This window comes from Triturus cristatus, chromosome 8, assembly GCF_964204655.1.
Source record: "Triturus cristatus chromosome 8, aTriCri1.1, whole genome shotgun sequence".
Classification (NCBI taxonomy): Eukaryota; Metazoa; Chordata; class Amphibia; order Caudata; family Salamandridae; genus Triturus; species Triturus cristatus.
This window is the reverse complement of record NC_140591.1, coordinates 1,615,247,945-1,615,270,198: the sequence shown is the minus strand read 5'-3', so window position 1 is coordinate 1,615,270,198 and position 22,254 is coordinate 1,615,247,945. Positions and strand designations below refer to the sequence as shown.

The following is a 22,254-nucleotide window of genomic DNA, read 5'->3' as shown; positions in this document are numbered from 1 at the left end:
TGGGTGGGAGTACAGGCCGAGCCCTCCGTTTCCCCTCCCCCACCCCCTGCAGAGTTTAGACTGCATACAAGGGTCAGGTGACTGTTGCTGCCAGCAGGTAAGGTAGGCATCTTGCTTTTAGGGGGGAGGGTTGTGAAGGAGGGGGGGGGTGGGGGAGTACAGGTGGGCAGGTGTGCTCTTCCCATGGGCTGGACACCCGTGATGGATGACGAGCAGGGCAACTTTAGGAGAATGACTCGACTCACCTGCAAGGATAAGGTCAACACACCGTGTCCTCTGGATCCAATCTGCACAAAGGGAGTGGCAGCTTGGCCACCAACACACTTTGCTGATAATGCCATGTATATCTGTGCTCGCAGACTGGAAGGTTACCCAGCGGAATGACCACCCCAGCCTTGCACATGCGCAATAGCCCTGTTTCAGTGGGGGTGCATGCACAAGCCTAAAGGGAGAAAAGTATCCGTCAGCATGGTTTTTCATTCTATACTAAATTCCTTTGTTAAATTCTTCTGCCAAATATCTGGCAATTCTGATCCAGTTTCTACTACGCAATTTTTCCAACACTTCCCTCACTGATCCATTCTTTTCTGAAAAGTGATTAAAAATCCTGACATCACATGCTATTAAACGGAGAAATTATTTAAGGTTGCTTGTCTCTTTTAGCCTCTCTAACTAAATACTGACTTTAGTTTTATGCCATTTTTTCAGTAGCGCAGCACAGGGTTTTGTTACACTAGATCCAAACACGGCCTGGTTTTAGGAGGCTCAATCCAGTGTACTGAAATAGTCTGCCCTTCAATGCTCTTAAGACGAGCATCCTCTGGCAATACTGTAGGAATGTTAAGTCTTAATGTTACATCAATGAATCAATCAAACATTTGTGGAGTGCATCAACTCGCCTGTGGGGCTCTTGAGGAGCTGGAGATGTTGGCTGCTGAGTGGTGGGTTGTTCATTCGAACAGCCAGGTCTTGAGTCCTTTCCTGAATTGCTGGGGCGAAGGTGCGGTCCTGGGGTCCAGGGGGAGGTTGTTCCATGGCTTGGCTGCCAGGTGCCAAAAGGAGCAGCCTCCGTTGGTTCTGTGGATCACTGGGGCATCTACGAGGGAGAAGAAAGCCGATTGAAGGTGGTTGGTTGGTGGAAGGTCACACATTTGTTGATGTCTATTGGATCTTCATTGTGCAAGGCCTTGTAGGCGTGGGTCAGCATCTTGAACTGGCATCTCTTCTGGATTGGGAGCCAGTTTAGTTTCTTGAGGTGGGTTGTGATGTGGGTTATTCTGGGGAGGCCGAGGACCAGTCTTGCCGCTGAGTTTTGTATAGTCTGGAGTCTCTTCATGATGTGTGTGGAGATTCCTACGTAGTGTGTCCACGTAGGCCAGCCTGCTGGTGATGAGGGCCTGTGTGACAGTCCTTCTGGTGTTGACTGGGAGCTACCTAAAGGTCTTGTGGACCATGCGGAGGGTCTGAAAGCAGGCGGATGCAACTGCATTGACTTGTTTCTTCATAGATAGTTTGCTGTCCAGCATAGTGATGAGGCTGCAGGCGTGGTCTGCTGGGGAGGGAGGTGGGCAGAGTTCCGTGCTTGTTCTGGGTCGGGTGTAGAGTCTAAGAGGTGGGAGCAGAGAGCTGTGTCTTATTGGTCTTCGATACCTTTTTCCAGTCTGAGTGTGGTCCTTGGGGGCACAGTGCCAGTGTTGGTGGATCCTGAGATGGGTAAGTGGACACTGTAGTGGGTGGACCAGGTGAGTTGCGTGGCGAGGATATATTTGACTGCTGCTGAAGGTGAATATGGGGGTTGAGCGTGTCCTGCAATGTGGGCAGGGTCAGTGACCAGCTGTTTCAGACCGATGTTCATGCTCTCCAGTAGGTTGGTGGTGTTGGCATCACTGAGGTCATCGAGGTGAAAGTTGAAGTCCCCTAGGAAGGTGTTGTGCCTACAGTCCATTGCAATCAGGGTGATGAAGTCAGGGATGGCATTGCAGAAGCTGGGGCTTTGATCCTGGTGGTCTATGGGCAAGCGTACCTCCGGTGTTTTTATCTGTCTGTGTGGAGTTGGAAGTTGAGGTATTCCATTATCAGGGTTGGGTTGTCTGAGGATGTGCTGCAGATGGTGTCCTTCTACATGATGGCGGTTCCACCTCTGTTGGTTCGATTGGTTGAGTTATCCTGTAGCCTTCGTGAATAGCGATGGCTATGTCTGGAGCAGCGTTGGGGTTCAGACAGGTCTCTGGTAGCAAGATGACATCTGGGGTGAGGGATGAGATTGTGTCCCAGATCTCTGTGGCGTGTTTGAGTGATTGTGCACTGAGTAGCATGCACTGGAGTTTTGCCGTGGTGGTCTTGGTCGGTGTGGTGGGAGTGGTCATATTAGCGATGTCTCTAGTGTTGTTGGTTGCTTCAGGGCTGAAGATGAGGCGGCAGTGTTGGCAGGATAACGGCCCTTTGGTGGTGCGTGGGGATGTGCAACAGCAGTGGTTGTTGGGGGTCCAGGGCTAGGAGGTCTGAGCTGGTGTAGCTTCGTGGGGTGGAAGAGCCAGGGTTCCTGACACTGGGCATGGTCCAGGAGCAGATGGGCACAGACAGGCTTGCCTGGTATTGCGCCCGCTGCACGTCTGTACTCTGGCCTGCATACGTAGTCCTGGACTTGGGAGGGTCTGGCAGGGAGGTGGAAGGGTGGGGAGCAGGACGTGGGTAAAAACTGGTGGGAAAATCAGCGGCAATACAGCCACTCACTTAAAAGACATTAAGCTCCAAGGAAAATCAGGAAAACAAAGCAATATGGAAAATGAAAAATCAAGCAATGAAAACCGAGCAAAACTAGGCAAAGTCAGGCAAACAAAGTGCAATGAAACCAGCAAGGTCACCACAGCGGGACCGAACCGAAGGCTCAGGGGTCATGGTGCTGCCACCTGACCAGGGGAGCCAAAGCAGATGGTCAGGGGGAGCGGTGAACAAGACCAAGGAGGTCAAGGGTTACTAAATCACTGCACATTCTACAAGTGCCCCCTGGTTTCTAGGCCATCACGACTGTAGAAAGCCTTTTGGATGGTTGATTATTTCTTACCTTTCCAGTCCTGATTCAAAGGCTCCATCGCCGGCACCTACCTAACCTTGTGCACATGCGGGGGTCACCCCCTTCTTTAACATGGTCAGGTGATGAAAACTCTCAAACTTATCCCGTCTCTGAACACTCTGGAACCTTTGCTGTCTCTATTCTAACTTACCATTCACAAACTAAAGTTGCCCTCTACCACCTGGTCTCCAAAATATTTTAAAATCCATTAGTTAACATCTGAAAATCTTTGCCTTTAGAAATCCCATAAATTTCCCCCCAGTTTTCATCCATGCACTCTATTCTCACATTATTCTAACCCATGATGCATCTGGTGTGCCTCCACGCTCTCCAGTTGCAGGGTCTGCCCCACTCTGCTCGCCTCGTTCTTCATGGCTTCATCTTCTCATGGGATGTTTACTTTCCTAGTATGCTGTATGGAAATCCAGGCTCTATTAGCAGCACAGGGATGCTGGTTATTGAATTGGTCTGTATGAGTTTCTGTTTTTTCTTTCACCAGTCTATTTGCAGCTCAAGCTTCACACCTTCAGTTTCATCCCTAGTATCTGTCAAACACTGAAGAGTGGTTTTGACATGGCGCCTTTTCTTCACAGGCTTTCTGTAACTATTGAAGAGCGGGGCTGCACCCTTGAAGGTTTCCAGATGAATTTAGCTCTCCCATAGATGGGGCGCTTCTTCCGGATTTCGAAGTCTTGCGCATCTCTCTATATAGGTGCAACAATATCCTTATCATCCCTAGTCCCAGCTCTACCGTGTATACACTTTCTAATTTTATTAGTAATTGTAATTTTTGCTACATCAGTTTCTTATTACAAAGTAGGTTTTCCGTCTTCAGTTTCTCTTGCACGTTGGCATTACCTGTAGGCATCCGCCCTGCTCTCGGGGGTTCATTGACAACCTCGGTCAACGTACTCCATACAGTCGGTGCTCTGGAGTGATTCTGTGGCCACTGGTTTTGTGTTTCCCTTTGCCTTCCTGTGAAAAAAATGTACCCCTTTGTAGAATAAAACATTCCCAGCAGTATCGCTCTGTAATCCCTCGCCAACCAACCCCTACGTCATTTGGTGGCCACCTTGAAAGCTGCAGATCTTCTGCCCTTAGGACAACATCTACACAAAAATGTGACCGTCCTTGGGTACCAAGCGCCTCTTGACCATGCTGAGCACACAAGGCGTGGCCTTCAGCTCTGGCCCTTTACTGGAGGGTTCCATATGCATCTGTTCATCCATGAGTGTGCTGCCTCCACTCCAGATCGGCACTCTTAGCACAGCACTGCATGCATTACTGCATAATGCATTCTATTCCAATGCGGAAATGGCGCACACAGGACTCGTACAACAGCTGCCTGGCAGCGCATCACCTGCATTCAGAAGATGCAATGCAGGTCAACTTTCATCCATTTCCTAGGGTGCTTCGTGAATGCCCCCAAACCTCTGGTAAAGCCCACTTGTCTGAGTGCAGTAGTTTGCAGGTGACGTTGCCTTCAGATGCCTTTGTGCACAATTCAAGAACACCCCAGGATCATTTTTTAGGTCAAAACACAAATGAAATTCTGTTTTGAAAGTGTTGTGCGAGAGATCAATCCCTTAAAGATCCTTTGTGGGGTTTAGCTGTAGTTTCGCCTCCTGAGACTCGGTCTGGTCTTCGTAGACTGTCGAGTGAAACCGTTCCTAAAGCTTAAATGTAGGATCCCAAGTAGGTACCACGAGTCAAAGACGAAGGGTCTCTGCACCATCCAGGAGCTTCGGAGAAGGCTTGCGCTCTGAATCCTCTAGAGAGGGTAACCCTAGCACTTGATGGAGCACACAGCACCCTGCCCTGGGGTTTGTTTCAACCTTCTTCAAGGAGCATCACTTTATTCTTTTATTCCCTCCCTCAGACCCATGCCGAAGATCGTGGAGGACATCCGCTGCGGGGCTGCGATGGCCTACGGCGCAGACAAGCTGGGGGAGCTGATGAAAATGCTGCCAGAGAAGGAGGAGGTAAAGCATTCTCAGGGCGGCGGGTGGCGCGATGGGATTGGCATGGAGATGGGAGCGATGGATGTCAAGTGGGCTCTAGTTGAAGGAGCAAATTCTGCTTTTGCTTTCTGACTAGTTATGTTAACTAAAGGCAGACCAATCCACACACCCATCACGTGTTTTTTGTTGTTGTTTTTTTAACAGTTGACCAAGCTGAAGAACTTTCAGGGAGACATTTTCCGGCTTCCAGAAGCGGAACTCTTCATGCTGCTTTTACTGGACGTTCCCAGGTAGGGCTGTCCCTTTCTGCATCCCACGGTTATTTCATCACCTACAAAGAGCTCCTACATCCTTGCCAAAGCATTCTGCATCCATCCCTCCCCAGCCTGATAGTCTTGCACCCATCCAGTTACTGTCTCCCTGTCCTCGCAAGGTAGGTTGTGCATCCATAAAATCTGTCTCACACTCGCATATATATGAGTAGGGAGAGCCCAGGGGTGTTCTATGCTGCTGAAATGCTTTTATTCCCTCAGCTCTAGGGTTCTTGCCTTTCATCGGTGAACCACGTCACCCAATATGCAACACTCTTTGGAGGTGTAAAGAGATCATGGTCTCCTTAGCGGTGAAGGGTGATGGGGCTTCACCTCTGAAGGATGCATCAGTAGCCTCCACTGAAGTCCTCTTTAGCATCTTCTACTGCCTGATGCAACTCTCCAATGATCCCTGAACTGCAGGCACCCCCTGCTCCTCCCAAACGGGCAGTAACGTAGCACCTGGTACCTGCTCATCATGCCTCCTCCCTCTGGTCTTCAAGGAGCTATATATTCTGGTATAGGCTCCTAAGACTTAATGCGCCACCTTCAGAGGCGTATCTCCACCTATGTAGCTTAGCCTTTAGAGAACCACTGAAGCCTTCATCCGATGCGAGGTGCTCCTTAGTGCGTTAGGGTATCCAGGGGTAGCTACTCGTTTAATAACAAATTGGTACAGGCTACAAATCCAACTAATCTTCATTTGGCAAACTCCACACTGGTCTCTGTGCACCTTCCATATCCCAGCTTTCTCCTTCCCGTTGAGTGTTCCTCCTGGATACGCGCAGTTGTCACTTTGCGGCTTTAGTCTCTCATGTGCGTTGGAATTGATTACAAAGTACCCGTGCTGTTCCCGGGAGACGGAGGATAAAACTCCACCGCAACACCCAATCGAAGGCCATTCACAAACATGGCTTGGGCTTTGTTTTTAAAGGTCATGGAGGTTGGTGCTTGTGCTTTGCTTGTTTGTAAAGGGGGAGGTTTCTCTTGGTACTCGCCTGTTGCAGTTAAATGTTACTAGGAAGGTGTTTACCAGACCTGGTTATAAATATAGTATTGGAAACGTAGTCCATTCAAGAGCGGTGTGTGAACCTAGAGTTTACCACACACCTCAAAACTGGTCCTCTCGCCAGTACTACATCAAAGTGATGGAAGGCAATGTGTGAGTTGGCGTTTAATGTTCGGGACTTCTTCTGGTGACCTCCCACCTGGGTTCAGCTCCTTTGTGCTACCGCAGAAGACTGAATGACCTGCAAAGTAGCTGGACCTTAGCCCCAAAAGAGACCGTGGCAGAACCCTTGCGTGACCGTGGCAGAACCCTTGCGTGACCGTGGCAGAACCCTTGCGCGACCGTGGCAGAACCCTTGCGTGACCGTGGCAGAACCCTTGCGTGACCGTGGCAGTACCCTTGCGCGACCGTGGCAGTACCCTTGCGCGACCGTGGCAGTACCCTTGCGCGACCGTGGCAGTACCCTTGCGCGACCGTGGCAGTACCCTTGCGCGACCGTGGCAGTACCCTTGCGCACCCGTGGCAATCCCTTGCGCACCCGTGGCAATACCCTTGCGCACCCGTGGCAATACCCTTGCGCACCCGTGGCAATACCCTTGCGCACCCGTGGCAATACCCTTGCGCACCCGTGGCAATACCCTTTCACACCCCTAGTAATACCCTTGCACACCCGTGCCAATACACTCCTCTCAACAAAAAAGAAAAAAAAAAAAAAAAAAACTTGCCACTCCAAGTTCGTTTTTGGCTAAGTAGGCCTCGGTGGTGAGATACAGACTTAAGACTTTGCACCTCACTGGGCACCAATGAGTTGTAGCAAGGAGTGGGTTGCTTCTGGTCCTCTGACGGGAGGCTTGGCAGTATGAGCTGCTCTGCTCTTTACAGGGTGGTGCCATGCTTTGTATGTGGCTGGTCCAGTTTGAAGGTGAACTGCTAGAAATGCCCACGGGCAGCATTCATTTAAGAGGTAGCTTCATTATTTTCATCACTTGTTCTTTGTGGCCTCTCAAACTACTGGCTAAGCAGACCTGGCCATTAATGTTCAGCTAACTTCATCTGGGTACCATTAAAGAATTCAGTTAGTATTCCCCTAACACTGAGCATATATTCCTGTATCAATGCACAGAGATCACCAGAGGAACAACAGTTTCTGTTGGAGAGCTTTAGGCGTGACCATAGTCTGTGCTGGATTTCATCCCTTCCCTTTTAATATGATCAAAGGGACCGCTCTCAAGCCACTGAGCTCTGCTCCCCTGCTCTTGAACCCGCAGCAGTGCCTTTGGCCACGCATTTCTGAAGAAGACTCCTAACTATCCCCATCACCGCCACGGTTTCTTTTTTGCAATCTTTATTGATATCCACTAAATATCCTCCATAGTCTACGTATAGTAGATGATGGATCGTCCTCGTGTATTGACTCTACTTGCAGAAACAAATGATCATTAAGGTAAGAAGTGGTGAGGAAATGGTGTTCAACCGATTGGCCGGTCTTCCCGTTCTTCTGCACACAGCACATACCGCACCTACTATACAATCACCACTTGCAACATATAGGTGGGGTTGGATATGGGGTTCTTTCAAGGGTTAAGGCTTGCATCCATATCCTTTCCCATTTCATTTTCGGCCCAGATTGGTTGTTTATCCACAACCTCCCTGGCAATCCAACTAACCATTAAGACTAAACTGAGGAACCGCATCCCTCGTGCTCCATTGATGTCACCATGAACCACAGCGCATGTGAATTCCTTACACCCATACGGCAAAAATGTGATTGGACGCTGTACGTCCACCCTCAAGGCTCGGTCAGGGGTCTTGTTTCGCCTACGTTCAATTACCGCTTGTTCAAATATTAACTAATCCATGATATCAAATACAGTCCGATCGCGGGAGGTTTCTCATGAGCTGACTGACCCACAGTCAGTCCTATATCTCTTAGGGGGGGCAAGGGGTTCCCATACATGTTCATACACGTCCAGTTAATCATTTGTCATGACTTTGATTTTCGCAGTCTGCGATGCTCACCATCTCGGTAACCAGGTTTCCCTGTCTGGTCCTACTGGTTTCCTCCATAATCTAAGAATGCGTAGCTTTGTCATCACTAGCCCGGTCTCCACCCGTCTCTTCCTCTGATTGGCAGGGACTACACTGCCTGACACAGCATGTAGTGCCGGTCTGAGAGATGGGCCTAACGTGCCGTCATCTAGTTCTGACCACACCGTCCATACGCATCTCTAGTTTCTGTTGCTGCTCACAATGACCCCGTTGTGATTTCCTCTTTTCCAGGTACCTCTGGCGGCTGGAGAGTATCATTCTGAAGGAGGAGTTCTTTCCGCAGTTGCATTCACTTAGGTCTTCCATCGAGACCTTGACGGAAGGAGCCCGTGGTACGAGCATGCTTTGGTAGATCTTGTTGGGGGCATGGAGGTGGGGAGGAGAAGAAATGATGGCTGGGAGGGAAGGAGTACTGAGGGTTGCCACCGTTTACCCCCTTATGCAGGAGAGTTGGAATGGTGAGTCCTAGAGTGGCTATAAGTGTCCTTTGAGTTTGTGTCCTTCGCTTCGTTTAGGGTTGGCTTTGATGGTTACGTTTGCTGTGGACGCCCTACGCCGTAAAGACGTGGTCTGCCAGGATTATCCATGGAAGGAATTAATACCTGGTACCTCACGTTGGTGAAGTAGAACATAGGTTTCTCGATAAATAGGAGAAAAGGGGGGCATCAGAGCAAATTTCTTGTTCCAAGTCATCAGTTTATGGATGCCCCGAAGCCGAGGGTGTGCCACAAGTTTAGGCCTTTAGCTTTGTTTACGTGGCTCTGGCGTCCATTGATGCCAACTGTTTGGGTTCATAGGTTTAGGAGGAGGCCTTGTTGCTTTGCTCAGACGATGTTCCTGCCATTTATTTCCCATTAACAACGTTTTTTCTCTTTGGTTCCTAGAGTTACTCGAGTGTGATGAACTTCATGTGATCATCCGCTTAGTCCTGCAGGCGGGAAACCTGATGAACGCGGTGAGTGTACTAGCACCTGCTTGGTATTTATACTCCTACATTAAGCCCTGTCCTCTATCCATCTTCTACCTCGACTTGTTTCTTTCTCCCTCTGTTTACTCCGCTCTCCTTTTATCGTTTCCTTTTCTTCTGTTTCCATTACTTTGCCTTGCTCCTTCCATGCGTCCGTTCTCCTCCCCCCGTCTTTCTCACCTCTCCAGGGTTCTCCCCTGGTTCCATTTTGCATATGGAGACTTGTGCGCCACTGGCCTTGAGCTTAGAATGTTTCACAACGTTCCCAGAACACCTCTTGGGAGCATTCATAAAACCCCTTTTGAGAGTTGCAACATTTTGACTAATGCTGCGGCTAACGTGGCGCGCAGTGCAGCACTTGGTGTGAAACTCAAGGTTGCTTGTGTGGAAACCCTGCAAATGCTCTGTATATTGGCCTTTATGTCCTACCAAACTTTGTCCAATGTCACCTCTCTGATGTGCACTAATGTGCTCACAAGTGCATTATTTCAATAAAAAGGGGGTTGGGATGGTGTAGAGCTGGGGGTGGGAGGTGTTTGCCAAAATAAGTCCCGGCATTGCCCGCTGCACTGCTACCCTTTGAATAACGGTTGTTATTAACATTTTTCATGGTTCTCAATTTATCAACCTCCGAAGGATGAAATATTGAGTTTGCCCAACTCCTGACCTGCAGGCTGCACGCAGATCCGCTCTGAGCCCAATTGAAGGTTTTCCATATCTTAACTCGTTTATACTGGAATCCACCCTCTCCTGCAGCTCGACTGCGCTGTGTACATTGTCCTCACTACACTGTTGTTCACGTCCAGTGCACCTAGAAGACCCTGGAGGCCTCGCCTGTAGAACATGAAGGTCTCCTTTGTAGATGCTTCACCCAAACTAAAACGCACAGGCTTCTTGTCACAAAAGAGTCTGGGGGTATTTAGAGGAGCGCGGGCACCAGTCTACGTACAATAGGGAAGGTGTTGGAATAGTAAATCTTACTATTCCTTAGGTTATAGCACCCTCCAGTGCAAGTCGATGTAACGCTTGAGTTGTAATGGCAGCGCGATGTAAAGGATGATTCCCGGCTCTCCCCGACACTACTGGTCGGCTGCTCTCTTCAGAGGCGGGCATGCCTCCTGTTTCTGCTGATGTAAGCCACAGGCGCCTCTCATGCATGTTCTTCTGGTGTGCTTTTTTTGTTCTCCTCTCTTTTGAGATCGCCAGGCACTCTGACCGACCTGCATGCTTGGGAGAACTCCCAGGGTGTCGGAGTTTGTTCTGAAAAAATAAAATACGATTGGCCCGACGCTAGAAGCTTGTTTTTAAAAAACCTACAAAGTTTGCTGAGCGACCGCTCAAGGAACTTGCAGTGCCCTCCTACGAGGAGCCTTCATACAAGCTGCCAGGTGGTGAACTGTCTTCCACCCACACGCAGACAACCTTGGATGTAGCACGCAGGGTCCCAGGTCTCTGGTTTTACTGATAAATACAGAAAGCAAAACCTCGCCTTGCACACCTGGATTTATTTTTAAATATGGCTAAAAACGGAATTAGGAGGTATTCTGAGTGAGTATAAATGCTGCCACTAATGGATGTCACACAAATAGCTGTGTGAATTGACTATCCAGGGAGTCGGAGAGAATCTTTCCTAAAGATGCGTAAACAGTTGTAGATGCACACAAGGTTGATGATATAATGTGCGTTTGCATAAGAGTGCATTGATCTTATCATCTTTGGGTATTTATAGTTTTAACACCTGTCACGCATTCAGGTAGGAGTGTACATTTATCGGTTAAAATGTGTAAATATATAGATGTTTCAGATTTATTTTTTCATAAGAAAAAATAAATATGGATAAACATAGATAAAAACACCAATAAATAAATATGGATAAATGCAGATAGAATTATCAACAAAAGAAACTGAGAGCCCAATTTCTAATGACCAACTCCAACCTTTACAAACACCTTAGCTACACTGGAAAGCTCCCTTCTAGAGGTCACCCAAAGAGGAAACCAGTATCTGATGAAGGAGCAGGATGGAGATTTGGGTGTTGGGGACCCTGGAGCGGTTGGGGGACGATGGAGTTCTGTGGGGGTGTTTCAATGACTGACATAATGACACCCAGCTGTGGGTGCAACTTGGGTTTTGGTCAATACCAGTCTCTGAGCAGGACTCTCGCTTCTCTTCCAGGGTGGATACGCAGGGAAGGCGGCCGGATTCCGAATGGCTTCGCTTCTGAAACTGGCAGATACAAAAGCCAACAAACCTGGAATGAACCTCATGCACTTTGTGGCTATGGTGAGCTCATCACATGATGGGGGCGTGAGGATGAATTGGCCTTGGGTTTCTGTATAAAACTGTATCATCCGGGGATTGATTGAATGGTAAAGCGTGTGAACATGGCAGCAAGTCTATACAATCTGTTGTGTTTTCTTTGCTCTCGCAGGAAGCGGAGAAGAAAGACAAAGGTCTCCTGGTCTTTCCAGAGAAGCTACAGCACATCGGTCCTGCCTCGCGGTAAGATGTAACGTAGTATCTACGCATCCTTGCCCATAGCCAGTCTAACTTCCCTTCGTGTGTTCGCCTTTTATTGGTCTGATATCGAAAGACCCTGTTGGAAAACGATCTGTGCATCCTTTATATAAGGCATTTTCATTCTATTTCAATCCTGGCTTCTGTCGCAGCTCCTGAGATTAGAGTGTTTTAGATCTAGCTGGAGATTTGATGTAGTTCCACCATGTGGAATATTTGGCATTAATATCCGGGCAGTGGAGGCTGCACCCAGTCATTGGCACTCTGTAGCTCCTGTTGCGCAGACAACACAGCGTTGAACCTATAGCCGTAGATATGGATGCAAAGGGGATAAGGATCTGAGTACAGTGGCAATGCTTTCTTTATGCTTTTCAAAATTCCTCTGCAAGCAAAAGTTTCAATCACTCAAAGGGAATCCAAAAATCAAGGTCTCTAGAATGTGTTTTCTCCATAATCTGATTTTGATATCTCTGAAATCCTGGGAGCTGCAGTATGGCCAGTGAGTGTGACGTTGAGGTCTTGTTTGCCTGTGACATTCATGCGGTAAGAGGCTGCCGACGCTCCTGCCAGTGCATTATGGTACCAGTATCGATGAAGGTATGGTGGTTGGTACAGCACACAAATGTTTCTTTAAGCCGCATATATCTGATAGTCACAGACCTGCAGTTCACCCATGTACTCATAAGCGCATTTCTCTTAAAAACTAGAATCACTTTTGTATGAGGGACCACCTGTGTTCTGTTCTTACTGCGTGCCCAAGTTAGGTTATGCCCCGTGCATACAGAAGGGAGCTCACTAACTAGGTGGCAAGGTGTGGAGTGTAGATTGGATACAAGGCTTCCGTACCTTCTAACACCCAGTGGTCACTGACTGCGTTCAGGAGAGTAGAAGTTGGATGTTGTCCATTCTTGTCTTGCATCAAGGCGGTAATTTGTCCCATCTCCTAATGAGATGCATAAATACACCTTTAGATGAAATATGATGGCTGCTGTTTGGTGTAAAGCTCTCGGCAGCTTGTGCAAAGAGATTTGCACTGTAAGACTCAATAAATAAAAGTTGGCCAATTTGACAATTGGCATCATTTTGTCCTTGATATGCAGTCTACACAATGTGCAATCTGATTTTGTGCATCACTGTCTGAAATTGCACAACACCTCAATGTGCCTTTCACGTGGGTCCATGCTTGATGGGAAGTTGAGGTTCCAATGAGCCCTGGGTTGCTACAAGTAGTATGTAAATGGAGCACCCGTGCAATGCTGTAAACGGGAGCACCCGTGCAATGCTTTATCCATCACCGTTCTTTAGCCCACTCTGCCACCCCAGTTCAGACATGGCCATATGCAAATCAATCTGACCCTGTGCCTCATGGGAACAGTCCAGCCCGAACTGCCAAGCCATGCCTTCCCTGGACCGGAAACATGCTTCCTAGGACCGGTTTCTGGCATTTCAGCCGTCTTCAGCCAGGCTTGCTTGAATCCAGTGGCAAAGTGAGTAAGGGACTCACGTCTGAGCATACCCTGCCAACTTATGGCGAAGAAAGCAAAAACCAAAGGAAATGATGGACGGAGTGTTGAACATTGCAAGCACTCACCCCCAGTCAACTGATCTGGGTTTGATCCATCACCGTTCTTTAGCCCACTCTGCCACCCCAGTTCAGACATGGCCATATGCAAATCAGTCTGACCCTGTGCCTCATGGGAACAGTCCAGCCCGAACTGCCAAGCTATGCCTTCCCTGGACCAGAAACAAGCTTCCTAGGACCGGTTTCTGGCATTTCAGCCGTCTTCAGCCAGGCTGCTGTTTGGTGTAAAGCTCTCGGCAGCTTGTGCAAAGAGATTTGCACTGTAAGACTCAATAAATAAAAGTTGGCCAATTTGACAATTGGCATCGTTTTGTCCTTGATATGCAGTCTACACAATGTGCAATCTGATTTTGTGCATCACTGTCTGAAATTGCACAACACCTCAATGTGCCTTTCACGTGGGTCCATGCTTGATGGGAAGTTGTGGTTCCAATGAGCCCTGGGTTGCTACAAGTAGTATTTAAATGGAGCACCCGTGCAATGCTGTAAGCGGGAGCACCCGTGCAATGCTGTAAGCGGGAGCACCCGTGCAATGCTGTAAGCGAGAACAGCTCAGTTTCACTGCCAAGAAAATTAACCTATTTTGTTCTCACCTGGTGCTCTCCGCCTTGGGAACAGTGATTACACTTAGTTACTTTTTTTCTGTATAATTTGTTAATAATTTAAAGCGGTCATCGGACAGAACACACCTGCTGCGCTAAGTGTAACGAGGAGGAAGGCAATTCATTATGACTCCTTTCGCAAGCCACTGGTACATACTTTAACACTGGGGACTGGCTGGAGTTCTGGGCGCAACTTGGAGGTCTTTCCATCAGTCCTCAAGCAGCCTGAATAAAAATGTCCTGTTCAGAAATGGACCTGACACTGTGGGAAGCATTGCCAACTATCCAATCGCATCCGTCGCTCTATCAGTTAGGGTAGTGTGGACTGTAGAATGCTGCAGGTACCTCGAGGACATCCGACCTCTCCGCCTGACCCGTTTCCATCCAGTGAGCGGATAATGGTACCAGCCTTTAAACTACACTGATTCAGAAAGAGACCTTCAAACCGAGGGACGTGCCTGTTTCTTTATTCATCTCCTACTGTTCCCAGGTTAAGAGAATTTGCCCTGGTAGCATCGAGACTGGTTTGCTTGTTGGACCATTGACTCGCTGGATAATTCATGGGCTCGCTTCCTTCTGCGACTCTTTGCTGTGGCGTCCTCTGGGACCCCTGCTATCCCCAGTTCAGTTCATTGCCTATATTGCATCTCTGTAACTCGAAAGTCAAAGTGCAATCTTACACAGATGACACGTGTGCATCCGGTTCTCTCTTAATCCTGATACCACGTATGCGCTTGAACTGAGAATTAAATGTCAACATTGGTTGCACCAGAGTCGGCTCGAGCTGAACAGTACAACAGTAAACTGGTAGTAAGTGGAAGCTCATGACTTATGTATCGGAAGGACATTCTGAAAGTGGACACTTCTCAGTTTAGGATAAGTCGGTTACTAATGTTGCTCCCAAAACCTGCTTCACACCCTCCTTGCGTAGTTTTAGAAAGAAGCTTGGAATGTGTCCATTTCAGTTGTCCCTGGGAAATTCATTGAGCCCTCGTAGTTGAGCTTTCTTTGTGTTGAGGGATCTAAAAGTCTTTAGATTATATCTGTTTTCCAGGTATTCCTCAACTCTTTGCGCCTACATACGTCGCTACTTTTATTGTACATCAATATCAAAATTGTTTCATGAGTGGTGGTGTGCAACATTCGGTTACACAATTATGGAGGTTCTGCACTGTACCAAATAATGTAAGCAAAATACATGCTGTCTTTGGTTAACACCATATGTTCTCTGCAGTTGGTCGCTGCCTTCCACTTGAATCTGCCTTTCATCCTTCTTGTTTTCTTCCTTCTCCTAAGGCAGTCCCTTCTTTGCACGATTTCCAGTAGATTCGTTCCTTTTTGCAAGAACATTTCCTTCCAATCGCCTTCATGGTTTCCTTGTCATCCTTTTCTCTTAGCTTCACCTCGTGTCCCAGAACTCTTTCCTCCCCCTATGGAGGGAGTTGTTCAGATGCAACGTGGAACTCTTCTGCTAATGGTGACTTTGTCTTTACATTCACAGAATAACTTTGCAGGAGGTGGAGGGTGACATACAGTACCTTTCGCAGCGGGTCCACCAAGCCAAAGACTACATGAAGGAGGAGGCTGACCTAAGACAACAGATGGAGACCTTCTTGCAGGTGTGCCAGGGTAACAGTGAAAAAGGCGGAGGTTGAGACAGTCCTCCTGCATAATGGAGGTTTGGGCGGTTCTCCTCCTGTACGTGGCTGGGGCCGTTCTCCTCCTGTACGTGGCTGGGGCCGTTCTCCTCCTGTATGTGGCTGGGGCCGTTCTCCTCCTGTACGTGGCTGGGGCCGTTCTCCTCCTGTACGTGGCTGGGGCCGTTCTCCTCCTGTACGTGGCTGGGGCCGTTCTCCTCCTGTACGTGGCTGGGGCCGTTCTCCTCCTGTACGTGGCTGGGGCCGTTCTCCTCCTGTACGTGGCTGGGGCGGTTCTCCTCCTGTACGTGGCTGGGTCAGTTCTTTTACCTTAGAGTTTCCCACCACAGCCGAAGAACGAACCCTGACCTCATAGTCCACCATAATCACTGTCACAATCGCTGCTACCATTAAAGATCATCCACTTTGGTGGGGAAGGGGGAATGAGGGAGGGGAAGGGGGGCATTTGGCCCTTGCCTCCACCAGGCCTTCACCAAAGGACTCCCATCAGTGACAAACTAACACCTTTCTTCATCGCCTCCATTGACTCAGCCATGTTCCTGGACACCTGAAAACATTCCACAGTCTAACCTCTGCTCAAGAAACATCTGCTGACCCAACCATGCTTACCAACTACAGACCCCATCCTCTCACACACACATTCAAGGCCCCACATACCTGAATAGTCTCACCTTCTTCCATCAACCACCCTGGCACCACTGCTCCACTGTACTTACTCGCACAGTCCCACACACAAACAAAACCAGATCAGGAGGATGGGCATTCGATTACATGGCCCCAAGAGCATGGAACGACCTCACCCTACACATCAGGGCCGCTGCCTATCTTCTTGAATGCAGCAAGAAGCTGAAGACCTGGCTTTTCAATTAACCACTCTACCATAAACTGGGCTAGGCACACGCCTGCTCAGCATCAGGATACCCTCACCGGAGATAGTGTGCTTTCCAAATAATCTTAACATAAGATTTAGGGGCAGGGCTGGGGTTTCGTAGTTCTCCTCCTGCAGAAGGCTTGGGTAGCCCTCCTGGGCGAGGCTGGGGCTGGTGTATTTCTCCTGGAGAAGCCTGGGGTGGTCCTCCTGGCTGAGGCTGGGGCAGTTCTTCTCCTGCAGAAGCTTGGGTGGTCCTCCTGGCTGAGGCTGGAGCAGTTCTCCTTTAGAAGCCTGGTGTGGTCCTCGTGGGCGAGGCTGGGGCAGTTCTTCTCCTGCAGAAGCCTGGGGTGGTCCTCCTGGGTGAGGTTGGAACAGTACTTCTCCTGCAGAAGCCTGGGGTGGTCCTCCTGGTTGAGGATTTGGCAGTTCTGCAGAAGACTGGTCGGTTTTTGTCCTGGGCAAGGCTTTGGTTTGGGTGGTACTTATGATGCTATTCCAGGCAGCTACACATTCACTGACTGTTCACGCATCAAAGCTCTGACTTTCAAACCAACACTCTGCTCTGACTCCTTAGATGGCGGAAGTGGAGCTGGCGGAGGTGGAGGCGTTGCTGGGAAGGCTCTCCGACACCAAGATGACCCTGATGGAGTTCTTCTGCGAGGACGAGGCCCTCTTCAAGCTGGAGGAGTGTTGCTCCATCTTCAAAACGTTCTGTTTAAAGTTCCTCACTGCAATCAAGGTAACGTGTTTGCAGCTTTTGCTTTTGCATGGGTTCATGTTGGTGTTTTTCAGAGCAAGTGTGACTATTACTATATGTAAAGTCAATAGAAGATGTGATTTGTTGAACTCCTTACTCGTTTTATTTGTTCTTGATTCTTCTATTTTATGGACTAGGACATTCATGTGCATTTTTTTTTTATTACAACCCTTGTTGGGTCCTCCTGATGTGGGGAAGCCTGCCCTCCCTATGAAGGACTGTCTGGGCGCGGCGTGGCTGCCTGACCATTCGTACTGCATGAACTGCTTCTTAAGGACATTAGCAGGGCAGGCGTAATTCTGTTGCTTCAGATGCCATCCTAGTGGGTGTCTGATTGGATCGAACGTTGCACAGTTGCCAGTGTAGCAGAATTTTCATGAACGTTGCCAAAACTTTATCACTATAACCTGTTGATGAAGGAATAGTAACATTGCTTTAAATATTTGCACATTTAACGCTGAAGGAGGCATTTTGATGATAGATGATGTGCAGCCCTTCGAGTGTTCCTGCTCCATACAGTACTAGAGCATGCTTGCTGCTTAAAGCTATTTCACTGTGCAGTGGCGGGGTGCAGTTGAGCGTTGCAGTGGACCGGTGCACACCTGCATCAGTGCTTCTCGAGGGTGTGACTATCTTCTCAAGTTGCAAGTAACCCACCATTTCCCTGAATCCCACACTGAAATATAAACTCATTTTGTACAACTTCTGAAAATTAAACTAGCTTCTTTCACCGGGCTTGGTTTTTTAACCTAATAACCTGTTTTGTTCGTTGAGGTTTTTCAAATTGGTTTTTATAATTCACTTCAACTTGAAGGCCCATCTGCCACTTGGAGATGGTGCATGCTGAGCAACAGTCTTGGCTGGTGGGGAAGCTTGGCTTATGAGTAATCAGGATTGTGTCTAATGGCTGGTGGGCACAGGTAGTTAACTTGTCTCTTCAGTTGTCTCCCAAGGCTGCTCCTGTGATTGGTCTCCTTTGGTTGGATGGCAGTTGTTGAGTTTACAGTGGTGTTTGTGTGACCTTCAAGATGTGCTTGCGCGACATCCGAGTGCTCTTTGCTATAGCAACCTTGAACTAGCCAATGGTACGCAAGCAGGTGTGGGCCCCCTAAAGCTGCCTGCTATGATGAGCACAGATGACCTGTCAAGAGAGCATTTCTTGGTGTTTCATCAGTAATGAGTGAGCTGTGGCTCAGGTGACTGAGGCAACATTCATACCTTGATTGGTTCTCCAGAAGGTTTTGCAGCTGATTGTGCGTGCTGTGGCACTATGGCCATCTCAAAGTCTAGACGGCCATTCATTAGCATTTGGGTGGAGGTTGACTACTAGGAAACACGAGTGCATCTCTGTGGCTCCCACAGTCCCACATACATGTGGATTTAAACACATTTCAGCCACTTTCGCTGTTATTTCCAGATAGTATCTCTCCCCTTTATCAATTCCCGACCCAATGTGGGTGCCGCACATCAATACACTGATCTGCTGTGCGCCTACACTTGCCACTACTCACCCCGCTGTATGTGCCTACACTTGACTTACTAGTGCTTCACATGGTTAAGTTTACTATTTGACTTTTCTGCTCTGGGTTGTGATTAAACAGTTGGACCATGCCCTAAACCCTCCTGGGTTGTCCTGGCCTCAGGCCAGTGATTAAGCTCCTTCTCTGGTTGTGCTTGTCGTTCACCAGGTATCCTGGGACTGAGTTGGTAAAATGTGTTTAAATCCCCCAGCTCGGAGTTCTCTGCTACTTCTCAAAGCCTCCAGTTCAGTAGAAGGTGATGAGACTATATCCTCACACAGAGCTATGAGTAATGTTGTTCATCACTATTGGGGTGCGTCTTTGTAACTCTGTCTTTTGTTCTGCAGGAAAACAAGGATCGATTGAACGCAGAGCTGAAGAAGGAGCGCCTAGAGAAGCGCCGTTCCATTGCCACCTGCTCGACCCTCGATAAGGACATGCAGGATGTAGAGCTGGAGTTCCTGCTCATGCGAAACCCTCGGCCAGGTCCCAGGAGTCGCAGCCTGCGAACACAAAGACTTTCCCCACCCGAAGCAAGACCCCGTACCCGCAACCCGAGCAGAAGCCCACGCCCAGCACCACAGACCAACAAGCCAGAAAGCCCTCCAGCTCAAAAGGAGCCAGTCCTTGCTCCTACAGAGACGGGCAGCACACAGGCCATACCCACTAAAGAGGCCCACGCTGAGGACCGCTGTGCTGCACCCCAACCTCCCGGCGTGCCTGGGCCTCCCGGCGTGCCTGGGCCTCCCGGCGTACCTGAGCCACCTGGCCTGCTGGACATGGCCTATATTGCAGAGCCTATTGAAGAGGAAAGCTGCAGCCCTCCTGTTGACACCATTGAACAGAACCCTGATAAGTTACAAATTCAGGACCGATCATTCAGCAGCCAGGACAGTGATGCTGCAATGGCCAAGCTTCTTCGGCGACACACGATTAATGTTGTTTCATGCACGGAAGAAGACAGACAGCGTTTATTGAAATCTTGCACAGGCAGAATCCGTCCTCCTCCACTCTTCCTCCAGGGCAGGGCCCACTCGGTGGAGGAAAATGCAGAGGTGGTGGAAGGTCAGTTGATGGTGGGAGGAGCAGTCTCAAATCTTCATACCAACGAGATCGGTGAAGAGGTGGCGTGCCCATCCCCCCGCCCTGAGAAAATTGGTCTCTTTGGCCAGGAAATGAAGTCTTGGATCCCAGATAAGATCCAATCTCCAAGGACACCCAAAGTGGGAGAGGCAAAACACCCCAGCAGGGCGCCAGCGTTTCGATATGGGGACACTTTGAATAGAAAAGACTGCACGCTGACCCCAGAATCTGTAAAGCATTTGTGGGCCAAGAACAAAAGGGACAACCAGAGGCCTTCCACCGAAGGCTCTGCCATTGTCAACTTTTTCAAACGCTTCAACGATAACCCCCGGAGATCTCCAAAACTGAGGGGATACGAGGCCTGCGGAAAGAACTGAGATTTTTATGGTGACTTTGATGTGAGTAGTACCCTGATCTCACAGGGAATTCGGGGGGTAGGGATAAACTTTTGAAGATATCTCTTACCTCCAAACACTGGTGCTGTGGAGTGGGAGGGTGGAGATCTGCTCGTCTGATTCTGCCAAGCCTCTGCCCTTTTCACATCACGCCAATGGAGCAGAGTGTTGCCCATGCCCAGGAGCGACAGTCTACACCTGCTGACTCCAGAATTCCATAGACTCTTCTGCAGCTAGTGAGGTCTTTCTTGGGTGAAAAAGGTGCTTGTTCTCACAGAACTATTTTAATGAAGGAGATGGGGTGAAGTTGAAGGTCCTTCAACCCCACAATCCAGTATCTGATCTCTCAGGTGACCATTCTAAGACTGTCTAGGGTGAGCTATATCTCACACTTATCCATGGCATACTGACCACGAAGTCCTTCTCGAAAAGGGCAAATCGCATTAAAGAGCCATTTGTCTTGTGGAGTCCAGCTGCGCGTTGATGGCAGGTACAGGGGAGACCTCCAAACATGGCGGGAGTACTTAAACATGCACTTATTTGAACTGTTTCAGGACACAGAAAGGCCATCAGCCCTTCACGACAACTGTACTTTGATCTCTGGCAAGTTGAATGAAATCTGCCTGTTTGCTGGGAGGTGAGGGCGGGAGGGAAGCCTGTCAAACGTGTGGTGGACTACATGTGGGGGAAGGCAGGGGATTTTGGAAGCGCAGGGTGGAGGACTCGTCCAGACACTGCCAGGGGTTCAGGCTGAGGGAGGAGGGTGTAGACCTGACACCAAGATGTCCCCAACACAAGTGCTGATTGAACTCTTTTGCGTGGCCTGATTTCGCTTTTAAACACTATCACTTTAGGTGTTGCACTTCTTCTGCCATGTTCCCTTTTGCCCTGGGGGGTGATGTCCCCTAGTGAACTGGGCATAAACTTCAAGGTGCCTTTTATATTGAAAAACACGTATTTATAGTACACATATTTACCCCCCACTCTGGTCCCAGGTTGCTCATGACAGATGCAGGCTAGGCCAGAGGCTTGGGTGGCATTTTAATGGACTGAGAATGTAAACCGCCTCTGAATAAATGTGATAATCTACATTTTAAGAGTTGTTGCAGATTTGTCTTGTTTTCTGATGGTGAGAGGGATTTATTGTGGGCCGTAACACGCTCACTAGTATTGTTATTCAGTCTTCACCTTACCACGGTGATCTATTATGTGCTAATATTTTCACTTGGCAAAGTCATTTTGCTGCATGACTTTGGTCACTTTCTTCGGTTGTCTCTGAAATACTTTCACTTTTTTGCCACTTTATAGTTTTTCTCACTGATTTTGAATGTTTTCATTCTTTCCCTAACGTGGTCATCTGTCTTAGTTTGGTATTCCCGCCTGTTGTGGTTTGTAATCTCCTCGGACCCATGTGGTTAACTCCACACCAGTCTTTTTTTCTGTTTTTATTTGGCCTTACTCATTGACATTGTGCAGTATTTCTGTAGTGTTTGTGGCGTCTTGTGTTGTTGTTGTTATTGTTACATTTTTCACTGTGAATGGATTGCGAGTGCCCAGATATGGCCTTCAATCAATAAAATTATTATGAATTTCTGGTTTGCATTCTCTTGTATTTCTACTGTTCTGGTGAAGTTGTATGTTTTTCAGCTGAGTATGTAATTTCCCCACAGACTGACACGGTCTTTCGCAGAAGCTTTCTGAGGATTCTGGGCTTTGGGAGGCGCAGTTTTTAAATAACCGGGTTCAGGGATCACTTCCTAAAGCAATGTGGCCTGTACACTCTGTTATGTGGCTGCCAGGGCCATTTAAGATGTAGGGTCATAGGATAGGTTTGTGTTATGGGTGAGGAGGGGTTGGGTCAATGCACCTGGTACATTTCAGTTCATTTCTTCAGTACTT

General features: G+C 48.6%; 1 protein-coding gene across 1 annotated transcript in view; it reads left to right on the top strand.

The window, feature by feature from the left end:
- The window catches only part of LOC146806340 (uncharacterized), a 227,120-nt gene extending 205,172 nt beyond the window's left edge, over positions 1-21,948 (top strand). Inside the window, exons 4-12 of the mRNA XM_085623534.1 lie at positions 4,953-5,055; positions 5,239-5,324; positions 8,635-8,735; positions 9,288-9,358; positions 11,546-11,653; positions 11,802-11,872; positions 15,573-15,690; positions 17,175-17,339; positions 19,225-21,948. Of these exons, the coding sequence (XP_085479660.1) occupies positions 4,953-5,055; positions 5,239-5,324; positions 8,635-8,735; positions 9,288-9,358; positions 11,546-11,653; positions 11,802-11,872; positions 15,573-15,690; positions 17,175-17,339; positions 19,225-20,337 (1,936 nt within the window). The 3' untranslated portion in view covers positions 20,338-21,948. The remainder of the gene's footprint in view (positions 1-4,952; positions 5,056-5,238; positions 5,325-8,634; positions 8,736-9,287; positions 9,359-11,545; positions 11,654-11,801; positions 11,873-15,572; positions 15,691-17,174; positions 17,340-19,224) is intronic.
- Positions 21,949-22,254: the final 306 nt, after the last annotated feature.